Here is a 21,744-nt window from a genome sequence, read left to right as displayed (position 1 = left end):
GTCACTAACTGTTATTATTATTAGTGACAAAGGGCATCTGTCTTGTTCTTTCTTTTAGTGGGAAGCCCTATAGTGTTTCTCCATTAAGTGTATAGCTGTCATTTTTAAAAAAGTACTTTATGTTTCATTCTTTCATTCATAACATATTTATTCAGTGTCTACTATGTGTCTGGGTGGCACAAAGAGTTAACATGCTCATTGTTAACTGAAAGGTTGGAGGTTCGAGTCCACCCAGAGGCACCTCGGAAGAAAGGCCAGGTGATCTACTTCTGAAAAATCCGTCATTGAAAACCCTGTGGTGTGGAGTCTACTCTGACACACGTGGGGTTGCCGTGAGTTGGAGCTGAGGTGATGGCAATGAAACTCTGTACCAGGCACTGTTCAGGCACTGAGGACAGGGAGTGAACAAAAGACATAAAAACCTCCGCCTTTACTGGGCTTACATTTTGTTACATTCAAAATTAACTCTTTCTGTTTTTAAATTTTTTAAATAAGAGGTGGATATTTAATTTACCAAATGGCTTTCCTGCCTGAGCTGAAACGATCACGCTGCCATTACTGATGTATGTAATGTTGGATTTTCCTACCATTTAACTATTGATATTTCCTGGGAACAAACACTTGTGGCCTGATTTTGAACCACTTGCACATCTAAACGTACTATCAAAAATAACAACCGAGTCAGAGAGAGGAATCAGGAACACATACAAGCATGTTGGAAATTAATGACCAAAAAAAAAAAAAAAAAGAATAAGAAAGAAGGAAAACAAATTCACAGCACATCGGCGTGTTCAGGGAAATGTTCAGTAACGTGGGCTGGAGCCTCTGAGTCCCCTCTCCCAGATCCCCTAGGAAGGATAACTGAACAGGAAGTAGAGAGCAGCGCTGGGAGGTGGTAACCAAGGAAACACATCTTCCAAACGAGGCATCTTTGAGGAATCCCTCCAGACGGGGCTTATCACAGCTCCCTCTTCTGAGGAAAGACAATGTTCCTGGGCTGAAGAGCCTGAGGAGGGAGGCAAGCCACATACACCCGCTGCGTGGACAGAAAACGGAGTGGGGGATGTATCCCCTGGGCCCTAGTTCACACTGAGTGTTAAAAATAATCAATTTTCATTAAGCAAATTAAAAAAAAAACCCATTGCTATTGAGTGGATTCTAACTCACAGCGACCCTATAGGGCAGAGTAGAACTGCCCCATAGGGTTTCCAAGGACGTAACCTTTACGGAAGCAGACTGTCACTCACATCTTTCCCCTGTGGAGTGGCCGGTGGGTTTGAACCGCCAGCCTTTTGGTTAGTAGCCGACCACTTAACCCCCGTGCCAATAAGGCTCCTTTTTGGTCAAATACGTAAAGGAAAAACAACCTTCCAGTGTTATTACATGGACTTTCACTTAGCTACTAATACAGACAAATATTTTTTTCCATAGGTTCACTGGACATTTGTATTTCTTTTTCAGTAAACTGTCCAAGTTTGTCTTTATCCATTTTATTTTTCCTTTTTGATCTTTTAAACAATGAAGCCTCTTTTACTTTAAGTAAATTCACTACACCTTCTCACTTTTTTTTTTCTCACTTATTGACCATCTCATTATCTGACATTTTTTACAACAGTAAAAAATCTACTATCTGACTATTTTGCACATTAACAATGTAAAGCTGACAGTAACAAACAGTAATGAACACTGAGGTGTGAGGCGAGAGTAACACTGGCTGTGATGATTATGTATCAACTTGACTGGGCCATGATTCTCACTGGTTTGCCAGTTATGTAATGATATAATTTGGGAGATATGTAAAGATGTGATCATCCTCCATTTTGTGATCTGATGTGGTCATCCTCCATTTTCACTTAACACCGATTTCACATAATGACCTGGTCTTTGGAACCTAACCATGTCGGTAAGTGAGGAAAGGGTGTGCTTTCTTTGGTCTGTTTATTTGTATTTGCTTATTTGTATTTGTTCTAGCTTAAGGTTTTAAGGTACTTTTGACCACACAGAGGATTTTATTGTTCACGTAGGCCCATCTACTGATGGGTCTTCATCCTCTCAGCCATTGGCGTCATGTCTGGTAAGGCCTTTCTGTCTCTGTAAATTTTGAAACACCACCAACAAGGCTAAAGGGTGAGTGCTACACTGGAAAAGATGCTGTGTGTGATGGATAAGGGCTAGTAGATGTCTAATCCAAGCCATGGTCTTTCAGTCACCTCATATGATACAAAAGTTGGATAACAGAAAAGAAAGACAAAAAAATTGATGCATTCTAACTGTGGCTTTGGTGAAGAATAATGAATATACCACGGACTGCCAGAAGAATGAACAAATCAGTAAATCAGACTTAAAGAAAATATAACCACAATGCTCCTTAGAAGTGAGGATGGCGAGGCTTGGGTTCCCTTACTTTGGACTTGTCATCAAGAAAAACCAATCTCTAGAAAAGGACATCATGTTTGGTCAAGTGGAGGGCCAACAAAAATGAAGGAAACCCTCTATGAGAGGGATTGACACAAGAGCCATAACAATCGACCCAAACTTACCAACCATCACGAAGATGGCACAGGGCCGGGCAACTCCTTGTTCTGTTATACATGAGGTCGCCATGAGTCGGCGCCTTCTCGAAGGCGACCAATGACAACAACAACACACTCTCACCAATCCACACGTGCAAGATGAACAGGCCAACAGAAGACGGACGAAGAACGGACGCAGGTGGTTCCCTCGAGAATCACAAATCGCTTCACTTGTGTTGAAGACAATACGAGTAGATGCAAGAGACTTTTTTAGCCTTAGACAGTGAAGAGGACAACAACAACAACAACAACAAAAAAAAAAAAACGAGCATCCGGGAGAAGGGAAACCCTCACTCTCAGGTACTGCTAACGGGAGTGTAAACTGGTACAAGCTTTTTTCTACGGAAAAAAAAAATTTCTGTCTCTTCAGTTATATAGGGTAGGAAGTAACACTACAGCCTTTTCTTCATGCCAGGAACAGTCTCCCCCTGTCCTCACTCCACTCCCCAGAAATCTGGTGGGTGAGAAGCGAAGCAATGACTGGAAAATGTGCATTCATTCATTCACCCCTCTCATGTTTATCGAGTACCTATGTTGTCGTTGTTGGTCGCCGCTGAGTTGACTCCGACTCATTGCGACCCTGTGTGTGCAGAGTAAAACTGCTCCATAGGGTTTTCAAGACTGTGGCCTTCTGGAAGCAGATTGCCACGCCTGTCTTCTGAAGCACCTCTGGGTGGGTTCAAACCACCAACCTTCAGCTAGTAGTTGAGTGCTTAACGGCGCACCCACGGACTCCTCATTGAGTTTCTATTACTTACTATCTGCTCTAGGCACCGGGGGTGCAGGGGTGAACGAGGCAGACAGACTCATGAAGCTTCTCTGTGACCTGGGCGAGACAGATCACAAAGAAGCAAGTGAGTAAAGCCACATGAAGGTGAATGTTATGAAAACAAGTAAGTCAGGGCCAGGGGTGAGTAGGTGGGTGACTCGGGGGTGTGGGCAGGGTGCAGCTGAAAATCACAGTCAGTCCCTACCATCTCTTCCCCACTTCCTCCTCTGAGCACATGGCCGGAGAATGAACTAAGGTCAGTCCGTCTGCAGACTTAGCTACCGTGCCTCCCTTCACTGCTATCTCCCTGCTTCCACAAGGATGGCGTTAAGATCCTGAGATTTGGATTGGGGGAAGGGTGGGGGTGCTAACCCAGTGTTTCCCGGATGATTACACCGGGGAATCAAGCCCACAAGCTGCTGCTAACCCTGCTGCTAACCGAAAGGTTAATTCTGCTACTGCTTCTTTTCACAGAGCCCCTCTTGGAGGAGGGCCGCTGCAGGGAGGAGGGCCGCTGCAGGGAGGAGGGGTGGTGAATGAAGCAAAGTGCCACCTATTAACATCTAACACCATCCCTGCCAGGATACCCTCTACCCACCTCAGCTCCTAAGAATAGATTGAATTTCTTAGAAACAACTCTGAAAGAATAAATAGCTTTAGGATGTCTAGCTTAAGGAAGAGAAATAAGACGTATAAAGTTCCATACCATTAGAGGAAAACAATGAATAAAGAAAAACTGATCAATTCCACAAAGGGCAAGAAAGGAAAAATAAAAACAAAACAAAAAAAAGCCTGGAAAAGTTCAAATTCAATTAATGTGTCAGGAATATGGCCAAATATATTAGCATTCCCGGTAAATAGGAATGGGATAAAGTTACTTATCAAAAGAAAGAGACCCTCAGAATGGAGATGCTGTGGCAAGGAGTTTTAGGCAGGGCTTCAAACTGGTTCATTACGGCTTGGGCCCCTGCTGAGAATTTGCATTTTAACCCCCCCCTCAAAAAAAACCCCCAAGCCCATTGCTGGCAAGTTGAGTAGAACTGCCCCACAGAGTTTCCAAGGAGCGAGCGCCTGGTGGATTTGAACTGCCTACCTTTTGGTTAGCAACCGTAGCACTTAACTGCTACACCGCTGGGGTTTCCTTTTCACTCCAGTTACACTAAATCAGAATCTACATTTTATCAAGAACCCCAGGTGATTCTTACATATAATAAATTTTGAGAACCACTGCTCTCCTAGTGGTTCTCAGAACTGGACCCTAACCAGCAGTATTAGCATCACCTGGGAACTTGTTAGAAATTCAAATTCTCAGCAGGGGTGCAAACCAGGAAGAACTGGTCCAAAGCCTAGTTTTAGAAAGGTTGGTCCCTCATTTCTACCCATATTCTCAATTCTTTGTTCATCTGATATGGATTCAGTACTGCTAAGCGTTATTCAGTCTCAAGTTCAAACACCCTGGCAAACCATACCACCACCCTCCGGATTCTTCCAGAGCTGCTACTCCTGACTTAAAAAACAGCTAAATAAGTAAAATGAATCTAGCTGTATTGTGTATACGAGAGATACATATGGAACAAGTTACACAGAAAATTTCAAAATTAAAGAGATTAAAAAAGGGAAACAACAGGCAAACGCTAACAGAAACAAGTAAAAAAGTATACAGCAAAAAAAAAAAAAAAAGGAGAAAAAGAAATTTTACATTGATAAAGGTTGAAAATCCACCAAAAAAAAAAAAAAAATCACGAACCTAACAATATATTTTCCAAATGTGTAAATTAAAACTGCTGGAAAAGAGAGGATAAACCATCAAGCTCTGATCACAGTGGGAAAAATTGACACTCCTTTCTCAGAAGTGAATAATTGACTTCTGAGAATTAGAATAAGTAGTTAGACTACAGAAGATTTTAAGGACACAACTAATTTGATCCAATAAACTAATATGGAACTTTGTAAACTCTGGACTAAGAACATGCATTCTCTTCACAACGTGTAAAACGTCCACAAAGGCTGACCCTCCGTTACACTACAGACCCTACAAATTCCTTCAAACAGAAACCATGCAGGTCACATTCATTCTCCACAGTGCCATTTGAAATGTGACTTATTTTTGGATAGCCCAGTTTTGCAGATTTGTTTGAATAAATTACCAAAAAAAAAAAAAACAAAAAAAAACCCAAAGTTAAGAAAACCCAAAACTCTCTCCCCAAAGCCTCTCCACAGTAATATGCTCCCTTCTCAAGCAGTTCAGTGCTCAGACCTTGAGGTCACTGTGTCCTGTAATCCTTCCAACAACCCTATGAGGTAGGTGCTGTTCTTGGCATTGACATTTTTCAGATGAGGAAACTGAGGCTTAGCAAGTTTGAGCGACTTAAACCCATGACGATCGACTCCAGGATCCATGGGTTCAGCTGGCGGAGCTGAGCTGAATGGCCAAGGAGAGCACACGGTCGGTTTGGATTCCAATAACCAAGCCTTAAAAGAAGGCTTTATACGCGCTGAAGAACCTGTTCGGGAGGCTATGTGCATAACGAAATAGGGTTCTATTGGGAAAGGAAGAAACCTGAGGTTGCTGCCATTAATTAATCCAGCTGCCGTGGAGCTGATTCCTACTCACCGGGCACTATGTGCTTCAGTATAGGAGGGTGCTCCATAGGGTTTTCGATGGCTAATTTTTCAGAAGTAGACTGCCAGGCCTTTCTTCTGCGGCACCTCTAGGTGAACTTACATCTCCAACCTTCACCCTGAGCGCATTAACCATCTGTACTACCCAGGGACTCCATCACGAATTAGCTGTGTGATCTGAGCAAACTATGGCGTCACCGTGAGCCTGGTTACTCTCCTTCTCTGGAAAATGCTGGAACTGACCTAAGTTTACTCATCCGGTCATTAAAAAATAAAAAATCCTGTGCCTATTAAGCAATTATTATTAGACAATGTTGGGTTAAAGTTCCTTTCAGTTCTAGAAACTATAATTTACACATGGCAAAAGCTGGTGGGGGAGGGCAGTGCTCATTTCTTTCCAAATCCATTCAATGATTGATGCCTACTTTCTTATCAAAATGTGTTGAATGTAGCCATTTGCCTTTATATTCTTTTACTTGAGGAAGCTTGAGGAGAAATACACCCGCACCTTATATATCTTTCAGTTAGCACATGTGAGCTACAGAACATTTGGTAGAGTTAGGGCCTATTAAAATTTACGCATATTGTCAAAAATTCTTGCCCAAATGTGAAAATGACCGGCTTCAGCATTCACCATGATTTAGAAAGCAGGATCACTCAAGCGATCAATCTTCCCCCGAGGCCTGACCCTGAGCTTCAGAGGGTCTCCCCGTGGCAGGCTCACAGGACAGAGATTTATCCGCGTTTCACCAAGTATGAAAAATATATGGATGGCGGGGTTTCCGGCCGGTCCCCCCAAAGTCATCCAGGCGCCTCCATTAATGTCAGCAGGCTCGTAAATTTTTCCTGCGTTCTAAGGAAAGCAGCTTGTGCCACTGCACAGAAGCCTCCAAAGGTGTCACTTGCCGCCTATAAATTCACTCGCACTCAATAAAGGCAATTAACTGCACATGGACTTAATTACTGCGCCCCGCGCCGGGAAACCAGGGGGCTCACCATTTCTTAAAGCAGAGGAGGGAAACGGGAGGGTGCAAAGCAAGGTTGTGGCACGTTACCCTCCACATCTGATTTACTCCTTGATTTTTCTTCTCATTAAAACCAAACCACTGCTGTCGAGTTGATTCCAAGCCACAGCGACCCTATAGGACAGAGCAGAACTGCCCCATAGAGTTTCCAAGGAGCGCCTGGTGGAGCTGAACTGCCAACCTTTTGGTCAGCAGCTGTAGCACTTAACCACTGCTCCGCCAGGGTTTCCTTCCTCTTAGGGGGGCTTTAGAAGCAGTTATCGCTCAAGGCTGAAGCCTCCTTCTTGGTCTGCAAGGATTAGCTTTGCCTGGACTCTACAAGAAGCGCCCTGCCCTGAGCCCCCTCCCGTTTTCTGCTATGAGGGACAATATGGGGCTGGTTATGTAACTGGCTGTTTCGATTCCGGTTACTCTGCTGAGGCAATGACGCATACGCTTTATTTTAGCCTTTCTTCTACTCGACGGCAATGGGTTTGGTTTTTTGTTTTTTTCTACCTTAAACATTTATTTGTGTAGGAAAATTAATACAAGGGCAGGGGCAGATTAATTTTGGAAGGGCTGGAAGGACTTCCTACTCAAATGCTCCATCATCAGTTTTCGTTTGTGTTTCCATTGTTTCAACCTTGTTGTTCAGCCATTAACCCTCCCTCCTTAATAGGAGTAAAAACACCGAAACCAAGCCAGTTGCTGTGGAGATAACTCCGACTCTTGGCAACCCCACGTATGTCAGAGTAGAATTGTGCTCCACAGAGTTTTCAGGGGCTGAGTTTTTTGGAAGTCGATCACCAGGCTTCTCTTCTGAGGTGCCCCTGGGACGGACTTGAACCCCCAGCCTTTGGGTTAGCAGCTGTCTTAGTTATCTAGTGTGCCGTAACAGAAATACCACAAGTGGATGGCTTTAACAAAGAGAAATTTATTCTCTCATAGTCTAGTAGGCTGTAAGTCCAAGTTCAGGGCATCAGCTCCAGGAGAAGGCTTTCTCACTCTGTCAGCTCTGGAGGAAAGTCCTCGTCATCAATCTTTCCCTGCACTAGGAGCTTTTCTGTGCAGGAACCTGGGATCCAAAAGATGTGCTCTGCTTTCTTGGTGGCATGAGGTCCCCACTCTTTGCTTGCTTCCCTTTCATCTCTTGTAAGATAAAAGGTGGTACAGGCCACACTCCAGGGAAACTCCCTTTATATTGAACCAAGGATGTGACCTTAGTAAGGGTGTTACAATCCCACCATAATCTTCTTTAACATAAAATTACAATCACAAAACAGAGGACAACCACACAATACTGGGAATCATGGCCTAACCAAGTTGACACATATTGGGGGGGACGCACTTCAATCTGTGACAGCAGCAGAGCACGTTAGCCATTTGCACCACCCAGGGGCTCCTTTGAAGGAGCTGGTCATTTTGGTATTCAGATACCAGCAGGGTTGCCCAAAGTGGGTAGTTTTCAGCTGAGCTTCCAGACGAAGACAGACTAGGAAGAAGGACCTCACGATCTACTTCTGAAAAAATTAGCTGGTGAAAACCTTATGAACAGCAGCGGAACATTGTCTGATATAGTGCTGGAAGATGAGCCCCTCAGGTTGGAAGGCACTCGAAGTACAAATGGAAAAGAGCTGCCTCCTCAAAGTAGAGAAGACCTTAATGACGTGGATGGAGTCAAGCTTTGGGGACCTTTGATTTGCTGATGTGGCACGACTCAATATGAGAAGAAATAGCTGCAAACATCCATTAATAATCAGAGCCTGGAATGTACGAAGTATGAATCTGGGAGAATAGAAGTTGTCAAAAATGAAATGGAACGCATAAACATTGATATCCTAGGCATTAGTGAGGTGGAATGGGCTGGTACTGGCCATTTTGAATCAGACAATCATAAGGTCTACTACGCCAGGATGACAAACTGAAGAGGAATGGTGTCACATTCGTCATCAAAAAGACATTTCAAGGTCTATCCTGAAGTACAACGCTGTCATTGATGAGATAATATCCATATGCCTACAGGGAAGACCAGTTAACACGACTATCTATTATTGAAATTTATGCACCAACCACTAATGTTAAAGATGAGAAAATTAAAGATTTTTACCAAATTCTGCAGTCTGAAATTGATCAAACATGCAATCAAGATGCATTGATAATTACTGGTGGTTAGAATGTGAAAGTTGGAAACGAGACTTTGTCTCAGGGAATTTGGACACATTATCAGGAGGGATCAGTCCCTGGAGAAGAACATGATACTTGGTAGAGGGTCAGCAAAAAAGAGGAAGACCCTGAAGGAGATGGACTGACACAGTGGCTGCAACAGTGGGCTCAAGCATAACCACGATTGTGAGGATGGCGCGGGACCAGGCAATGTTTCGTTCTGTTGTACACGGGGGTTGCTGTGAGTTGGGAACTGACTTAATGGCATCTCACAACAACAACATCTCTGTATGATGAAATTACAGACGTGTTTTATTTTCTTCTTTAAACTATTCTCTGTCTTGGGAACCGTCTACAATAAGCAGGCATTGCTTGTCTCATTAGAAAAGAATACTTCATTAAAAATAATTTGGAAAAAAAAAGTTGGAAATTGACTTAAAAAGTAAATCCTAGTGTAACTCCATTTGGCAACTATAAATATTGATTAAATGAGCTAAGAAAATGTATTTTGAATTGTGTAAGTATATATCAATTTTAAGGAGCCCTGGGGCCACAGTGGTTAAGTGCTCAGCTGCTAACCGAAACGTTGGCGGTTTGAAGTCACTACGCGCTCTGCCTGAGAAAATGGGACAGTCTGCCCCTGTGAAGATTATAGCCTTGGGAAAGCTATGGGGCAGTTCTACTCTGTGAGTCACTATTGACTGTGAGTTGGATCGACTCAACAGCAACCAGTTTGGGTTTGTTTTTTTTTTTTTGCATAATAATTTTAACTTCTAATCATTTGTTTAGTTGTCATTTGGGGTTAATCCTGATTGGTCCTATTTCAAAAGATAATATTTAGTTTTTATTTGTCTTTGATTTAAAAAAGCAAGTAAAAGGATTTTTTTTTTTCCGCCAAAGTCAATCAAATAAAAGTAATCCAATTACAGAAGTAAATTTTCCCTGGACTTTCCATGACTTCAAGAGGAGTCTTCAGGTCTTTGTGAATCACACAGAGCACACCCAGAGAGCTACTCCAACTCAGCCCCCAAACTGTCAGGTTCAGGGATGCCGGGCCGAAGGGCCCTCCAGGAGGCTGTCCAGCAAGGCTGGATCTTCAAAGGGAGTCCATAAACTATGACTGAAGGGACCACTCCTGGACTGACCCACAGGGCAGGCCCCAGTCTCCCAAGGCCCTCTGGAACCTCAGTTAGGGGGAAACCTCTCCCATGTACAGCCAGCTACCGGCTCCTCATTCTTTCATCAAAAGACAAATTCCAAAATTGTTACGAAGACAGCATTATTCTACTTTTCTAAAATTAGGGATTTTTAAAATTTAAAACTATTTTGGACTATCCCAAATTCATTGCTTTTCTTTCTTCTTTTTTAAAATATATTTTAATGAGGGCTTTTATTATGAAACCAATACTCATTGGGGGATAAAAAGAGACAACCAACAGTACAGAAAAATATGAAATAAAAAGTAATATGACTACTCTGGTTCCCAGAAATAGCCATGCCAACAGTTCCTGGGTATCCTTCCAGAAATTTTCCACACATATACAAACATACATTTAATAACTTAAATGTGTGTGTATGTATATGTGTGCGTGTTTAACTTATTTGGGGACTGTAATTGTACAGAGTGCTTTTGACTTGCTTTTGTCACTTAATAAATCAGGTTTTGAAATGTCTGTATAAAAATAAGGAACCACTTCATTGATAGGAAACGTATTTTTGAACACCGGCTCTGTGAAGTTACGAGTGATATTTGGGAGTCCGTGAACACAGGGCCTCTAATCCTCATTAACAATGAAAGTGAAGGTTTTAATTATAAGCCCCAGTGATTTAATCAGCAGACCCCACGCTGCTGAAATAATGCCTTCTACCTAAATCCCAGTGATTGCAGTTGCATACAATTATCCCAGATATCTTTTCTCTAGATTCAATTATGTAATTGGCTAAGAATCAAAAATTTCAGTACCATTAGCTTGCACAATTCATTGCTTACAAGTGGTATTCTCCCTTTTCTTCTTAGCACTAGGCACAGTCCCAAGGGAGCTTACAGCTTATTTAAGGAGGACATGCATGAGTAAGCAAAGGAATCCTGGTGGCACAATGGTTAAGCACTTGGCTGCTAACCAAAAGGTCAGTGGTTCGAACCCACCCAGTGGCTCTTCCAGAGAAAGATGTGGCAATCTGCTTCCGTAAAGATGACAGCCTAGGGAACCCTATGGGGGCAGTTCTACTCCGTCCTATAGGGTCGCTATGAGTTGAAATTGACTCAGTGGCACCTAACAACAACAGATGGCTGGAATACAGTGTAAATAATAACGGCTCACACATGTGGTCTAGCTCTACGTTTGTCAGCAACCACTGGAGTAGGTACTATTCTTGTCCCCCGTGTTACAGACGAGGAAACCGACCCACAGAGAAGCGACTTGCCCATGGCCACACAACTATTTTGTGCGGAGCAAGCATTTCAGCTCAGACAGTGTGTGTTCTTAGTCTTGTAAAACTGCCTGGGGGAGGCACGTGGAGGCCGGTCAGCCCAGGGAAGAATTCAGGGAGAGTCAGACTGCTATTCTGAGGAGCCCATGCTCACCTTGAACAAGGAGGAGTTGGAGAGGCAAAGTGGTAGGGAAGGGGAGGACAGAAGGTGGACAGCTAGGGGCCCCATGAGGTCCCTGAGCCCCACTTTCCAAGGGCCATAGCCCAAGAGTGGTGAAGGTTGACACCCCAGCAGAAAGCCCAGTGGTCGAGGGAACCCCTGAGTGTGTGGGTGGTGTGTGTCTTCCGCCATGTGCGGCGTGGGGTGCAGCAGGATGGCAGGAAGTAGAGGGGCCCTGCTAGATGGAGGGTCTAGGGGGACTGCCCGTTCTGTGAGGTCTGTGCAGGTACCACCTTTGCTCATGGGGGCTGTGGACGGCTGAGAGGACCAGCAGCAACTGGTACATGGTATTCCAATCAGGTTACCTACAAAGTGCTTGTTCTACTATGTGGGAAAAATGCTGTAATAAAGACTATCTTTCAAAAGTCTCCTTTTGTAAACAAGTTTTAATCCCCTAACATTTCATTTGAGTCCCTTGCTGGTGCAAACTGTCAAGTGCTTGACTGCTAGAAGGAAGGTTGTTGGTTCAAACTTGCCCAGCAGCACAGCAGAAGACAAGGCTGGCAATCTCCTCCCCAAACGTCACAGCTTTAAAACCCTACGGAGCAGTTCTACTCCGCACACATGGGGTGGCCATGGGGTGGCCATGAGTGGGAATCGGCTCCGTGGCAGCCAACAACAACGTGTCGTTTAAGGGACTTCAGCAAGGTGATGACCCGAACTGTGGAGGCCTGGGGACCTCATGCCAGGACCGCTACCCACCCAGCACTTCAAGGGGACCTCATGCCAGGACCGCTACCCACCCAGCACTTCAAGGGGACCTCATGCCAGGACCGCTACCCACCCAGCACTTCAAGGGGACCTCATGCCAGGACCGCTACCCACCCAGCACTTCAAGGGGACCTCATGCCAGGACCGCTACCCACCCAGCACTTCAAGGGGACCTCATGCCAGGACCGCTACCCATCCAGCACTTCAAGGGGACCTCATGCCAGGACCGCTACCCACCCAGCACTTCAAGGGGACCTCATGCCAGGACCGCTACCCACCCAGCACTTCAAGGGGACCTCATGCCAGGACCGCTACCCACCCAGCACTTCAAGGAGGCCTTGGGCCTGAGTGTCAAGTTCCTGGGAGTCAGCAGCCTCAAAGGACGACAGCAGTCAGGGACCGTGATGGAGAATCGGAGCCTTGCACAAGCAGAGAGGCTGGCCAATCTCCAGCAAAAGGAAGGGCAGCACGGCCTCGTTGTGGCTGGGCCCCGGCTCCGGCACCTTGGCTGGTGAAGTCCTCCCCCTCCCGCAGCCCTGTCCTCCCTCCTTGATGTTCAGTCCCAGGGGGTCGGAGAAGCACTGTGTGGTTGCTGGGTGCCGTCGAGTTGATTCCGACTCATAGCCACCCTATAGGACGGAGCAGATCTGCCCCACAGGATTTTCTCGGCTGTAATCCCGGTTTTTCTCTTGCTGAGTGGCTGGTGGGTTCAAACCGCCGACCTTTCAGCTAGCAGCTGAGAGTTTAACTGTTGCACCACCAGCGCTCCTTAGAGAAGCTCTATGTGGGCCGTATTTCTGAAAACAGGACGCAAAGCAATTTCATTGAAACATACAAATAAACAAAAACAATGATTTCATGAATTCTTAACCTTGGCGTTTCACTTTTCTAAAATGAAGCCAAGAAACCTCACGACTCTACATCCATTTGCTTCTGGGCTTAAGAACGTACAACCACCTGGACGCCTGAAGAAGAGCCTGTCTTACGTGCTGCTCGGCCACACAAGCCCACCTGCATTCGATGAACCAGTGCCGGATCTGGTCTTGCAGGCTCTCCTTGATGTCTGGGCCCTCCAGTAACCTCAGGTCATTCTTGATGGTGACCATAGCGTCCTTGTAGCTCTCCTCGTGCTTTATCTGCACTTCGTTCCGCACGGAATTCACCTTCTGGGCCTGGATGAGTGTGGCACTGATTTGGTTAAACTGGGGCGGTGGGTTCTGAAAACATAAGCAAGAGAGTTTGGCATCATAAAAGCTAGACAGCTGGAGACAAATCTTAGAGACATCATTAATGACGTCCTAGCAAAGATCCATAAGGTCCCTGGGTCACGCAAATGGTCTATGCTTGACTACTAAGCTTGGTGTTTCGAACCCACCCTGGGGCACCACAGAAGAAAAGGCCTGGCGGTCTGCTCCCGTAAAGATTACAGCCAACGAAACCCCACGAAGCAGCCGTATTCTGTTAAGACACAGACTTGCCACAATTTGGAACAGACTCCACAGCAACAGGTTTGTTTTTTGCTTTTTAACCAAAGATCCACAAGAAATACATGGAGAACAAAAGAATTTGAAATGGTAGGAAATTTTAAAGAAATGATTCTCCACCAGAGGGAGGAAAGATGGGGTTCACTCCCGTACCTTTTTCAGCAGATCAGAATCTGGGGTGCAGGGAGGTGGTTGGCTAGAAAAATGCATATTCAATAAAAAAAATAATAAATCTTAAAAAAAAAAAATTCAAAGTACTTTGAAAGTAAAGCTTTTCCAAATCTTCTTGGTGAGGGGGAGAACAAAGAATATAAAGTAAGAAAGTATCGACGCGGGAACAAATGAAAAGAGTGTGAGTGGTGGGACTTCGCGAAAAACGACACCAATGTCAGCTCTTGAAAACACCCATTCTGTGGTTGAAGATCTCCAAGGAGACCATCGTCCAGTATCCTCTAGACATTCACTCTAACAGTCACTCTCCTCGGGAGAATGTTCGCCATCAGAATCTGCTGATTCGAGAGTCAGCAAAGGCTTGATCATGAAGCCCCGATCCGATGCTCAGCACTACTCCGGCATCTTTAGAGAGTCGTGGTAAGAGAAAATTCAAGACCATTTTAAGGCATGATTCGCGTTCTTTAGGGGTTCCAGAGGAAGTCGGCAGGATTAGATGAGCATATGACATCGTTAGGGAACAACGTCGGATCGTGCATGAAAGTGGTACCGTGTGGGTTTGGATAGAAAGAACTAAAGGTCGCCGTGAGTCAGAGCCAACTCGGCAGCAGCTAACAACAAGGACGTCCTTACTGTAGAGGCCTTCACAGGCAGACAAGGGCAAGCCATATTTCAGCACAGTCTTTTCCCTTTAATCCTTAAAAGTGAATTAGTGAGCAGATGGCTCCGATTTGTGTCTCACTGATAGCCCCCTATTACGTGTTCAGCAAACCTCCTCACACTCCGACGATCTCCGAGTGACACAGAGACAAGGCACAGCCCTCCTCTGATTTTCCTAATACCCCTCCTGCGTGGCTGTGGCTCTCTGGTCTCCCAAGTTCTCTCACTGCCCTTCTTTATTGATACATCCATCCTCTGAGGTAGAAATGAGGGTGTGACCGTCCCATTGAACAGATGAGAAAACCGAGGTTCAAAAACCAAACGACGTTCCCAAGTCATCCTGTGCCGATGAAGAAGCCGGCAAGCAAGCTGCCGATTCTCCCCGCCGCATTTCTCCCACTGCCACACGCTGGGCCGTTAACGTGTGTGTACTCACGCGTGTCTCTCCATGTAGACTTTCTCTGACAAATACATTTGAGTCACTTCTAGCCTCCTTCTTTAGATGCTTCTGACATTAAAGGTTATAATATATGTTAATGAACAGCTGTTCCTTTGGGCTAAAACGTCGTTTCTTCGTTACCAACTTTGTCTGGTCACACGGAATTCAAATTTGTGAATTTACCACATAAATGGCAACTCATTTAAAAATAAATTACGACTATTAAAGGGAGAGAGTGAACGCCACAATATACTGTATATTGAAATACAGCAGCTGTAGAATAATGCATCTTAATGAAGGCTTCCCATGTGAATAAACCATTATATTTACAGGCTTTCCACAGCTAATGATCCGGAACCGGATAACGAAACCTACATTTAGAGCAAGGTCCTCTGTCAGCAAAAATATACATATTAATAATTGATGTTGCTGTAAAAATAGGGCAGCGTATGACGCTCCCTGAGTTTTCGGGAAAATAGGACTACATGGTCCATTAACTTAAAATGCTTATCTAATGCTTGATGGGCTTTGTCTTTAAGAACCCTGGTTCAAATTAGCAAGATAAAATGGGCATTTGTCCAAAGGAAAATCTGTTCAATTGATCAGTCTCAAATATACTTGCAAATCAGTGACTTGACACTGGCAACTTTACGGAGAAGCTCGCTCTCTTGGGGGGTTTTGCTTCTTCATCAGGCTTTGTTGTCACCGAAGGCGAAGACGGAGCAAGGGGGGAATGAGAAGCCGTCTAGTCCAAGCAAATGGCCATCTTGTGGCATCTCTTGGCCTCATAACCGCGGAGATGAATTAGCTCCTTGTAGCTCCGGAACACAGTGCGCCTGCGAGTCCATTAGGAAGCGTGGAGAGGTGCCCACTCCGCCCGCCTGTCATTCTGCAGGCTGAGTCGCTCCTGCCAAGGAATGGATCCTTCTTCAGTTGCCGGATTTCAAGACTGTGCGGGGGAGGGGGCGTGTCTTAGTTTATTAAAAGAACCCATTTTGTTTTGTCATTTCATTTCAGAGTAATGTATCTATATGTCTGTGTTTATACAAATAAACATACTCAAGAAGAGAAGCCCAACAGGAGAAAAAAAAAAAAGATTGGCTAGAGACCTGGAGCCTATGGTTTTCTTTTGCCCTCTGCTCACTGTAGAGTTAGGGTAAATCTCTATTCTGGGATGCCACAATTTCAGGGGCGCTTAACCTGCCACTCATGTCTCCAGTCCCTACCTGATGCTGAGTGCAATAAGGCAAATCACAGAAAGGACAACTAGTGTATGACCTCACTAACACGAAGAGCCTAGAGGAGGCAAAGGTGTAGAGGTCCGAGTTTAATACTGGTGACCGGGAGGGAGAGGTGGGGAAGAGGCGAGTCGTTGCTTAGGTGGCATAGAGTTTTCGTTTATAGGGATGGAAAGTTTGGCAACGGATATATTGGTGACGGTTGGACAACATGATTGATGTAATTGGGTTTACTGTCTTGTACATGTGAAAAATGTTGACTTGGCAAATGCTGTGTTCTTTATAATTTGACTACAACAAAAATATATAAAATGCTATAAAATAAACCCTCTCATGGAGCTTAAAGTATGCTAGACACTATTTTAAGGAGCCCCGGCAGCGCTGAGGTTAAAGTACAAGGCTGCTAACCAAAAGGTTGGCAGTTTGAACCCACCAGCCACGCCGAGGCAGAAAGATGTGGCCCCATGTTAAGTGCTTCACAAGTATTAACTCATTTCTTCTTCATAATACCCCTATGAGATAGCTGCTGTTTTTATCTTTATTTTACGTGGGAGGCAACTTCGGCACAGAGCGTTCAAGGAACTTGCCCAGGGTCATGCAGCCAGGAAGTGGCAGACTGGAGCTTTGATCTGAGGCATTTGTCTCCAGAGCTGGGTGACCGCCTGCACTCTGCCATCTCTCTTTCCTGATAGATTTCCTGGTGTAAAACACGCGGTCTGAAATGATTTTTTGATTGGTATTCAAGATCATACTTTAAACGCACTAATTTCAAGCTCATAAATTTGAGTAGTAACTAACAACAAAGCCGGCTAAGATATTTTACAACTTGAAGTCAGCTGCACGCGTGTTTTCTGTAGCAACTTACTTAGAAACACTTTGTGTTTTGTTACACAGGAAAGCTAGCAGGCTTCTTGATGGGTCTCCATCAGGTGCCATTGTTCAGTCGTAGTGACAAAGTATTCTAATTTTCCAAGATGATAACCACCACTCACCTGTTTCTGGAAAGCGCATCCATCCCACGCTCCAAGCCCACCCCTCTACTTACAATCGCTCATGAAGTCCCCCCAGCGTGAGGTAGGTAGCACTATCCTGATTTTACAGAAGGAGAAACTGAGGCTTGAAGGGAGGGTAAGTCAGTGGCTTGAGGTCCTCCCCACTGGCACACTGCAGAGCTGGGCTTTGAACTCAAGCCCGGCTACTCCTAAAGCATGGCTTCCCAGCTGGTCACCCCGGACGCCTGGTTCTTCCCTCAACCTCTGTGAATGACACCATCTGGGCGGCACCCTTCAAAGCTGGCACAGGGAGAGACAAGCACTCATGTCTAGGATACTGCCGCCCTCCCACCCCCAAACACTTAGGGGACAGCTCTTTTTCATTTGAATAACAAAAATAAAGCCCACATACCCCCACACAAAAATCATAAATCATGGCAAATGTGGGGTTTTCTGGTGGAACAAATTATTTTTAGAAAAAACCAAAAGTCATTTGGAGTCAAATACAATGATTAATACATGCCATCAAGCTGGACTATGTAGCTTCTGGTTAAAAATAAAGTGTGATCGTATAAGAGTGGGACTCGGTTCTCTTCTCTGCTCATTTTGGCTTTGATGGCAGTTCTGGAAAAGGAGCCCCAATAATGTTAAGTATCAACAGAAGACGGTTACAACATGGGAGAGCTTTCCCAAGGGGACCCCCGGGAGGGGCATTCACTCAGGAGCCCAGGACTCAGTTCGGGTTATTTGTTAATAAGAGAGAAGCCTAATTTATGGGCTAGAGAAGAATCTAGAATATTAGCTTGTTTCTTGTTCCAAGTTGAAAGTGAACAGGGTTTTATGGTCTTTTTAGGATTTGGATGATATGGTGAAAAGTGACGGGTCTTCCCCTTTAATACACGTCCCCCAGTGTTCCTTATTAGAATGCAAACGTTGATAGCTTCGGGGTAACATAAAATACATGATGGTCGCGACTGTAGGACGAATTATTTCAAAGGGGTCCACAGAATGAAACGTATTACATTCATTAAGTTCCCCTCTAGTCGATCCATACCATTGGCTCTGCCAATTTAAATAACGGCACATGGATTTTTGGAGTGCGATTTATTTCCCTTTGTAGATTTTAGAATATAAATATTTAAAATTGCAAATATCTGAAAAATAATGTATGTGATGATGGCAACAGAAACATTTGGCCAGGAATTGGGGGCAGAATGATGCCTCTTGCCATAATTCTGGTTTCAGTGACTGAATAGCCAGTCCTGGAAACCCGCCAAGCTTCTCATAAAGATACAGATATAGTTTTGATCAGATAAGTCGATGGTTTACACGTTAGCATCCTATGACAAAATGAAATAATGGAAAAATGAGATTTTAAAATGAATAGACAAAATCTTCATCAGCGATATAGCAGAAGAATATATTCAATTGAAAACATTTCCTGGAACTGTGAAACAGATATTTATGGCTATCAGCCAGCGCACAGAAGATACCATTCTTTAAAAAATTGAATCCATGTATTTCTCCACGGTGTAAAATTTCAACAGAACATGCAATACGAAGAGAAGACATACTGGAAAGAAAAGCAAACTGAAGAAAGTCATTTTTAATATAAAACAGACAAGTTACTCCTTTTATACTATCCAGATTTTGTACTGCTGAAAAACTAATACAAACGTCTTTCACTTGAGCTGAGCAGATACAATCTACAAAGTCAATCTGAACAATCACAGTAAAAAGAGAATTTACCATGTCATGGCTCTGCGTTAGGTGTGTTTCTCAAAGATAGCTTTTTTTCTACATCTTACAGAAAAAAACATACAAAATACTGCTTGGTCCCAAAACTGTGGCGCCTGGACACCCTGCTAACTCAGAACTGAAGCCATTCCCAAAGCCCACCTTTCAGCCAAAGATTAGACAGGCCTATAAAACAAACAATTACACACGTGAGGAACGCGCTTCTTAGTTCAACCAAGTTTACAAGACCACACGCGCAACACTTGGACGAAAGCAAAGACGAGAAGGCAGGAAGGGACAGGAAGACTGGACGAATGGACTCCGGAAACCCAGGGTGGAAAGGGGGAGAGTGCTAACACATTGCGGGGATTGCAACCAATATCACAAAACAATTTGTGTATAAAATTTTGAACAAGAAACTAATCTGCGCTGTAAGCTTTCACCTAAAACACAATAACATTACAAAGAAAAAAGAATGCTTGGCCCTTCCCTGAGTTGCTGGTACGTGGCAGACAGCAGAGGCTCCGTAAATGTACGCTGAACGCAATTACAGGGAAATTTAATTAGATGGAAATTACCGAGCAAATTGTAAAATCTCACGTTAAACTTAGATGACCTTGGATTGAATCTTGGGCTGCTAATTTAATTTTTAGAGTAGAAAGGTGAAAATAACCATTGTTTTTATCATGTCTTCTGTCCATGTAGTTCTTGAAGGTGTTGAACAGAGAAACACTGTTGTACTGTTACCCACCTACCTATCCATACACACCAACGGCCTGGAGATGAACAGAGAAACACTGTCGTACTGTTACCCACCTACCTATCCATACACACCAACGGCCTGGAGATCTTGGGAGGAAAAATGGATTATATTCTACTGCCATTTCCTTTTTTAAAAGTCTTTATTTATTTATTTATTTTTCTGCAAATAACAAAGTAAAATTTGAACATTTCAGAAAACACCGGTAGTCCCCGACTTACGATGCACTCGAGTTACTATGAACTGCACTTAATGACGGTCCTTTTTTTTTTTGTACATCTTGTGGTTGGTAATATGTACTACGTACCACCTTGCTGCGTGTAATCTGCTGTTATTATCATTCTCATGCCAGCCCCCAAAGACAGATAATGATCGGATTTATAAAGATACTGATAGTAAAGGCAATAATAATAAAAACTAGAAAAAAAAAAGAGGTATTTGACTTCAGTCAGAATGGACTTAGGACAAAGTCATTGGAACCGAACCCCGTCATTAGCCGGGGACTACCTGTACAGAAAATTAGAGCCAAATAAACAAAATTGGTTTGGTTATCCCCTTAGATCGGAAGGCAGTATCGAGCTCCTCGCTCATGGGAGTGCCAGTGACTCAAAGCAGGAACATTAGTCCAATTACCACTGTTGGCTGCTTACGACCAGGTAGCTGTGAAGGCAGGAACCTTGGGAGACCAGTGGGATGCTCAACTTGACTGATGCGGAAGTCATGCTGACCACAAGCTCTGTGGTGTGCGATGGAGTTTTCTAAGCTCATTGTAGCTCTTACTGAAGGAAAATGCCACATATAGGTCTTTAACTCTCAGCTCAAGTCACAGTCAAGGAACCAGAGAGCTTCAGTTTCTTTTTCTGTTTGCATTTTTTTTAAATTGTATTTTAGATGAAGGTTTACAGAACAAGCTAGTTTTTCATCAAATAGTATACACATTGTTGTATGACATTGGTTAACAACCCCGTGACACGTCAACACTCTCCCTTCTTAACCCTGCGTTCCCGATTACCAGCTGCCCTGTTCCCTCCTGCCTTCCAGCCCCTGCCCCAGGGCTGGTGCACCCCTTTAGTCTTGTTTTGTTCCATGGGCCTGTTCAATCTTTGGCTGAAGGGTGAACCTCAGGAGTAACTTCATTACTGATCTGAAAGGGTGTCTGGGGGCCATACTCTCAGGGTTTCTCCAGTCTCTGTCAAGCCAGCAAGTCTCGTCTTTTTTTTTCGAGTTAGAATTTTGTTCTACATTTTTCTCCAGCTCTGTCCAGGACCCTGTATTGTGATCTCTGTCAGAGCAGTCAGTGGTGGTAGCTGGGCACCATCTAGTTGTACTGGACTCAGTAGTCTGGTGGAGGCCGTGGTATATGTGGTCCATTAGTCCTTCGGACTAATCTTTCCCTTGTATCTTTAGTTTTCTTCATTCTTCCTTGCTCCTGAAGGGGTGAGACCAGTGGAGCATCCTAGATGGCTGCTCACAGGCTTTTAAGACCCCAGACGCTACTCACCAAAGTAGAATGTAGAACATATTCTTTATAAACTACATTATGCCAATTGAGCTAGATGTTCCCTGAGACCATGGTTCCCACAGCCCAGCAATTCGAACCTTCAGGGAGTTTGGATTTGTCTATGGAGCTACCATGACCTTGCCTTGGACAGGTTGTGTTGGCTTTCCCAGTATTGTGCACTGTCTTACCCTTCACCGAAGTTACCACTTATCTACTGTCTATTAAGTGTTTTTCCATCCCCACCCCCACCCTCGTAATCATCAAAGATTG

The 21,744-nt window shown here is 44.2% G+C and overlaps 1 protein-coding gene across 1 annotated transcript in view; it reads right to left on the bottom strand.

Moving 5' to 3' along the window:
- Nucleotides 1–21,744, bottom strand: part of IQCA1 (IQ motif containing with AAA domain 1) — a 176,441-nt gene that overhangs the window by 109,321 nt on the left and 45,376 nt on the right. Inside the window, exon 7 of the mRNA XM_064286503.1 lies at nt 13,504–13,709. Coding sequence (XP_064142573.1) covers nt 13,504–13,709 — 206 coding nt within the window. The remainder of the gene's footprint in view (nt 1–13,503; nt 13,710–21,744) is intronic.

The sequence above is a fragment of the Loxodonta africana genome, chromosome 6 (assembly GCF_030014295.1).
Source record: "Loxodonta africana isolate mLoxAfr1 chromosome 6, mLoxAfr1.hap2, whole genome shotgun sequence".
In the NCBI taxonomy this organism is placed as follows: Eukaryota; Metazoa; Chordata; class Mammalia; order Proboscidea; family Elephantidae; genus Loxodonta; species Loxodonta africana.
The sequence above is the reverse complement of the archived record's forward strand: the minus strand, read 5'-3'. Positions and strand labels throughout refer to the sequence as shown.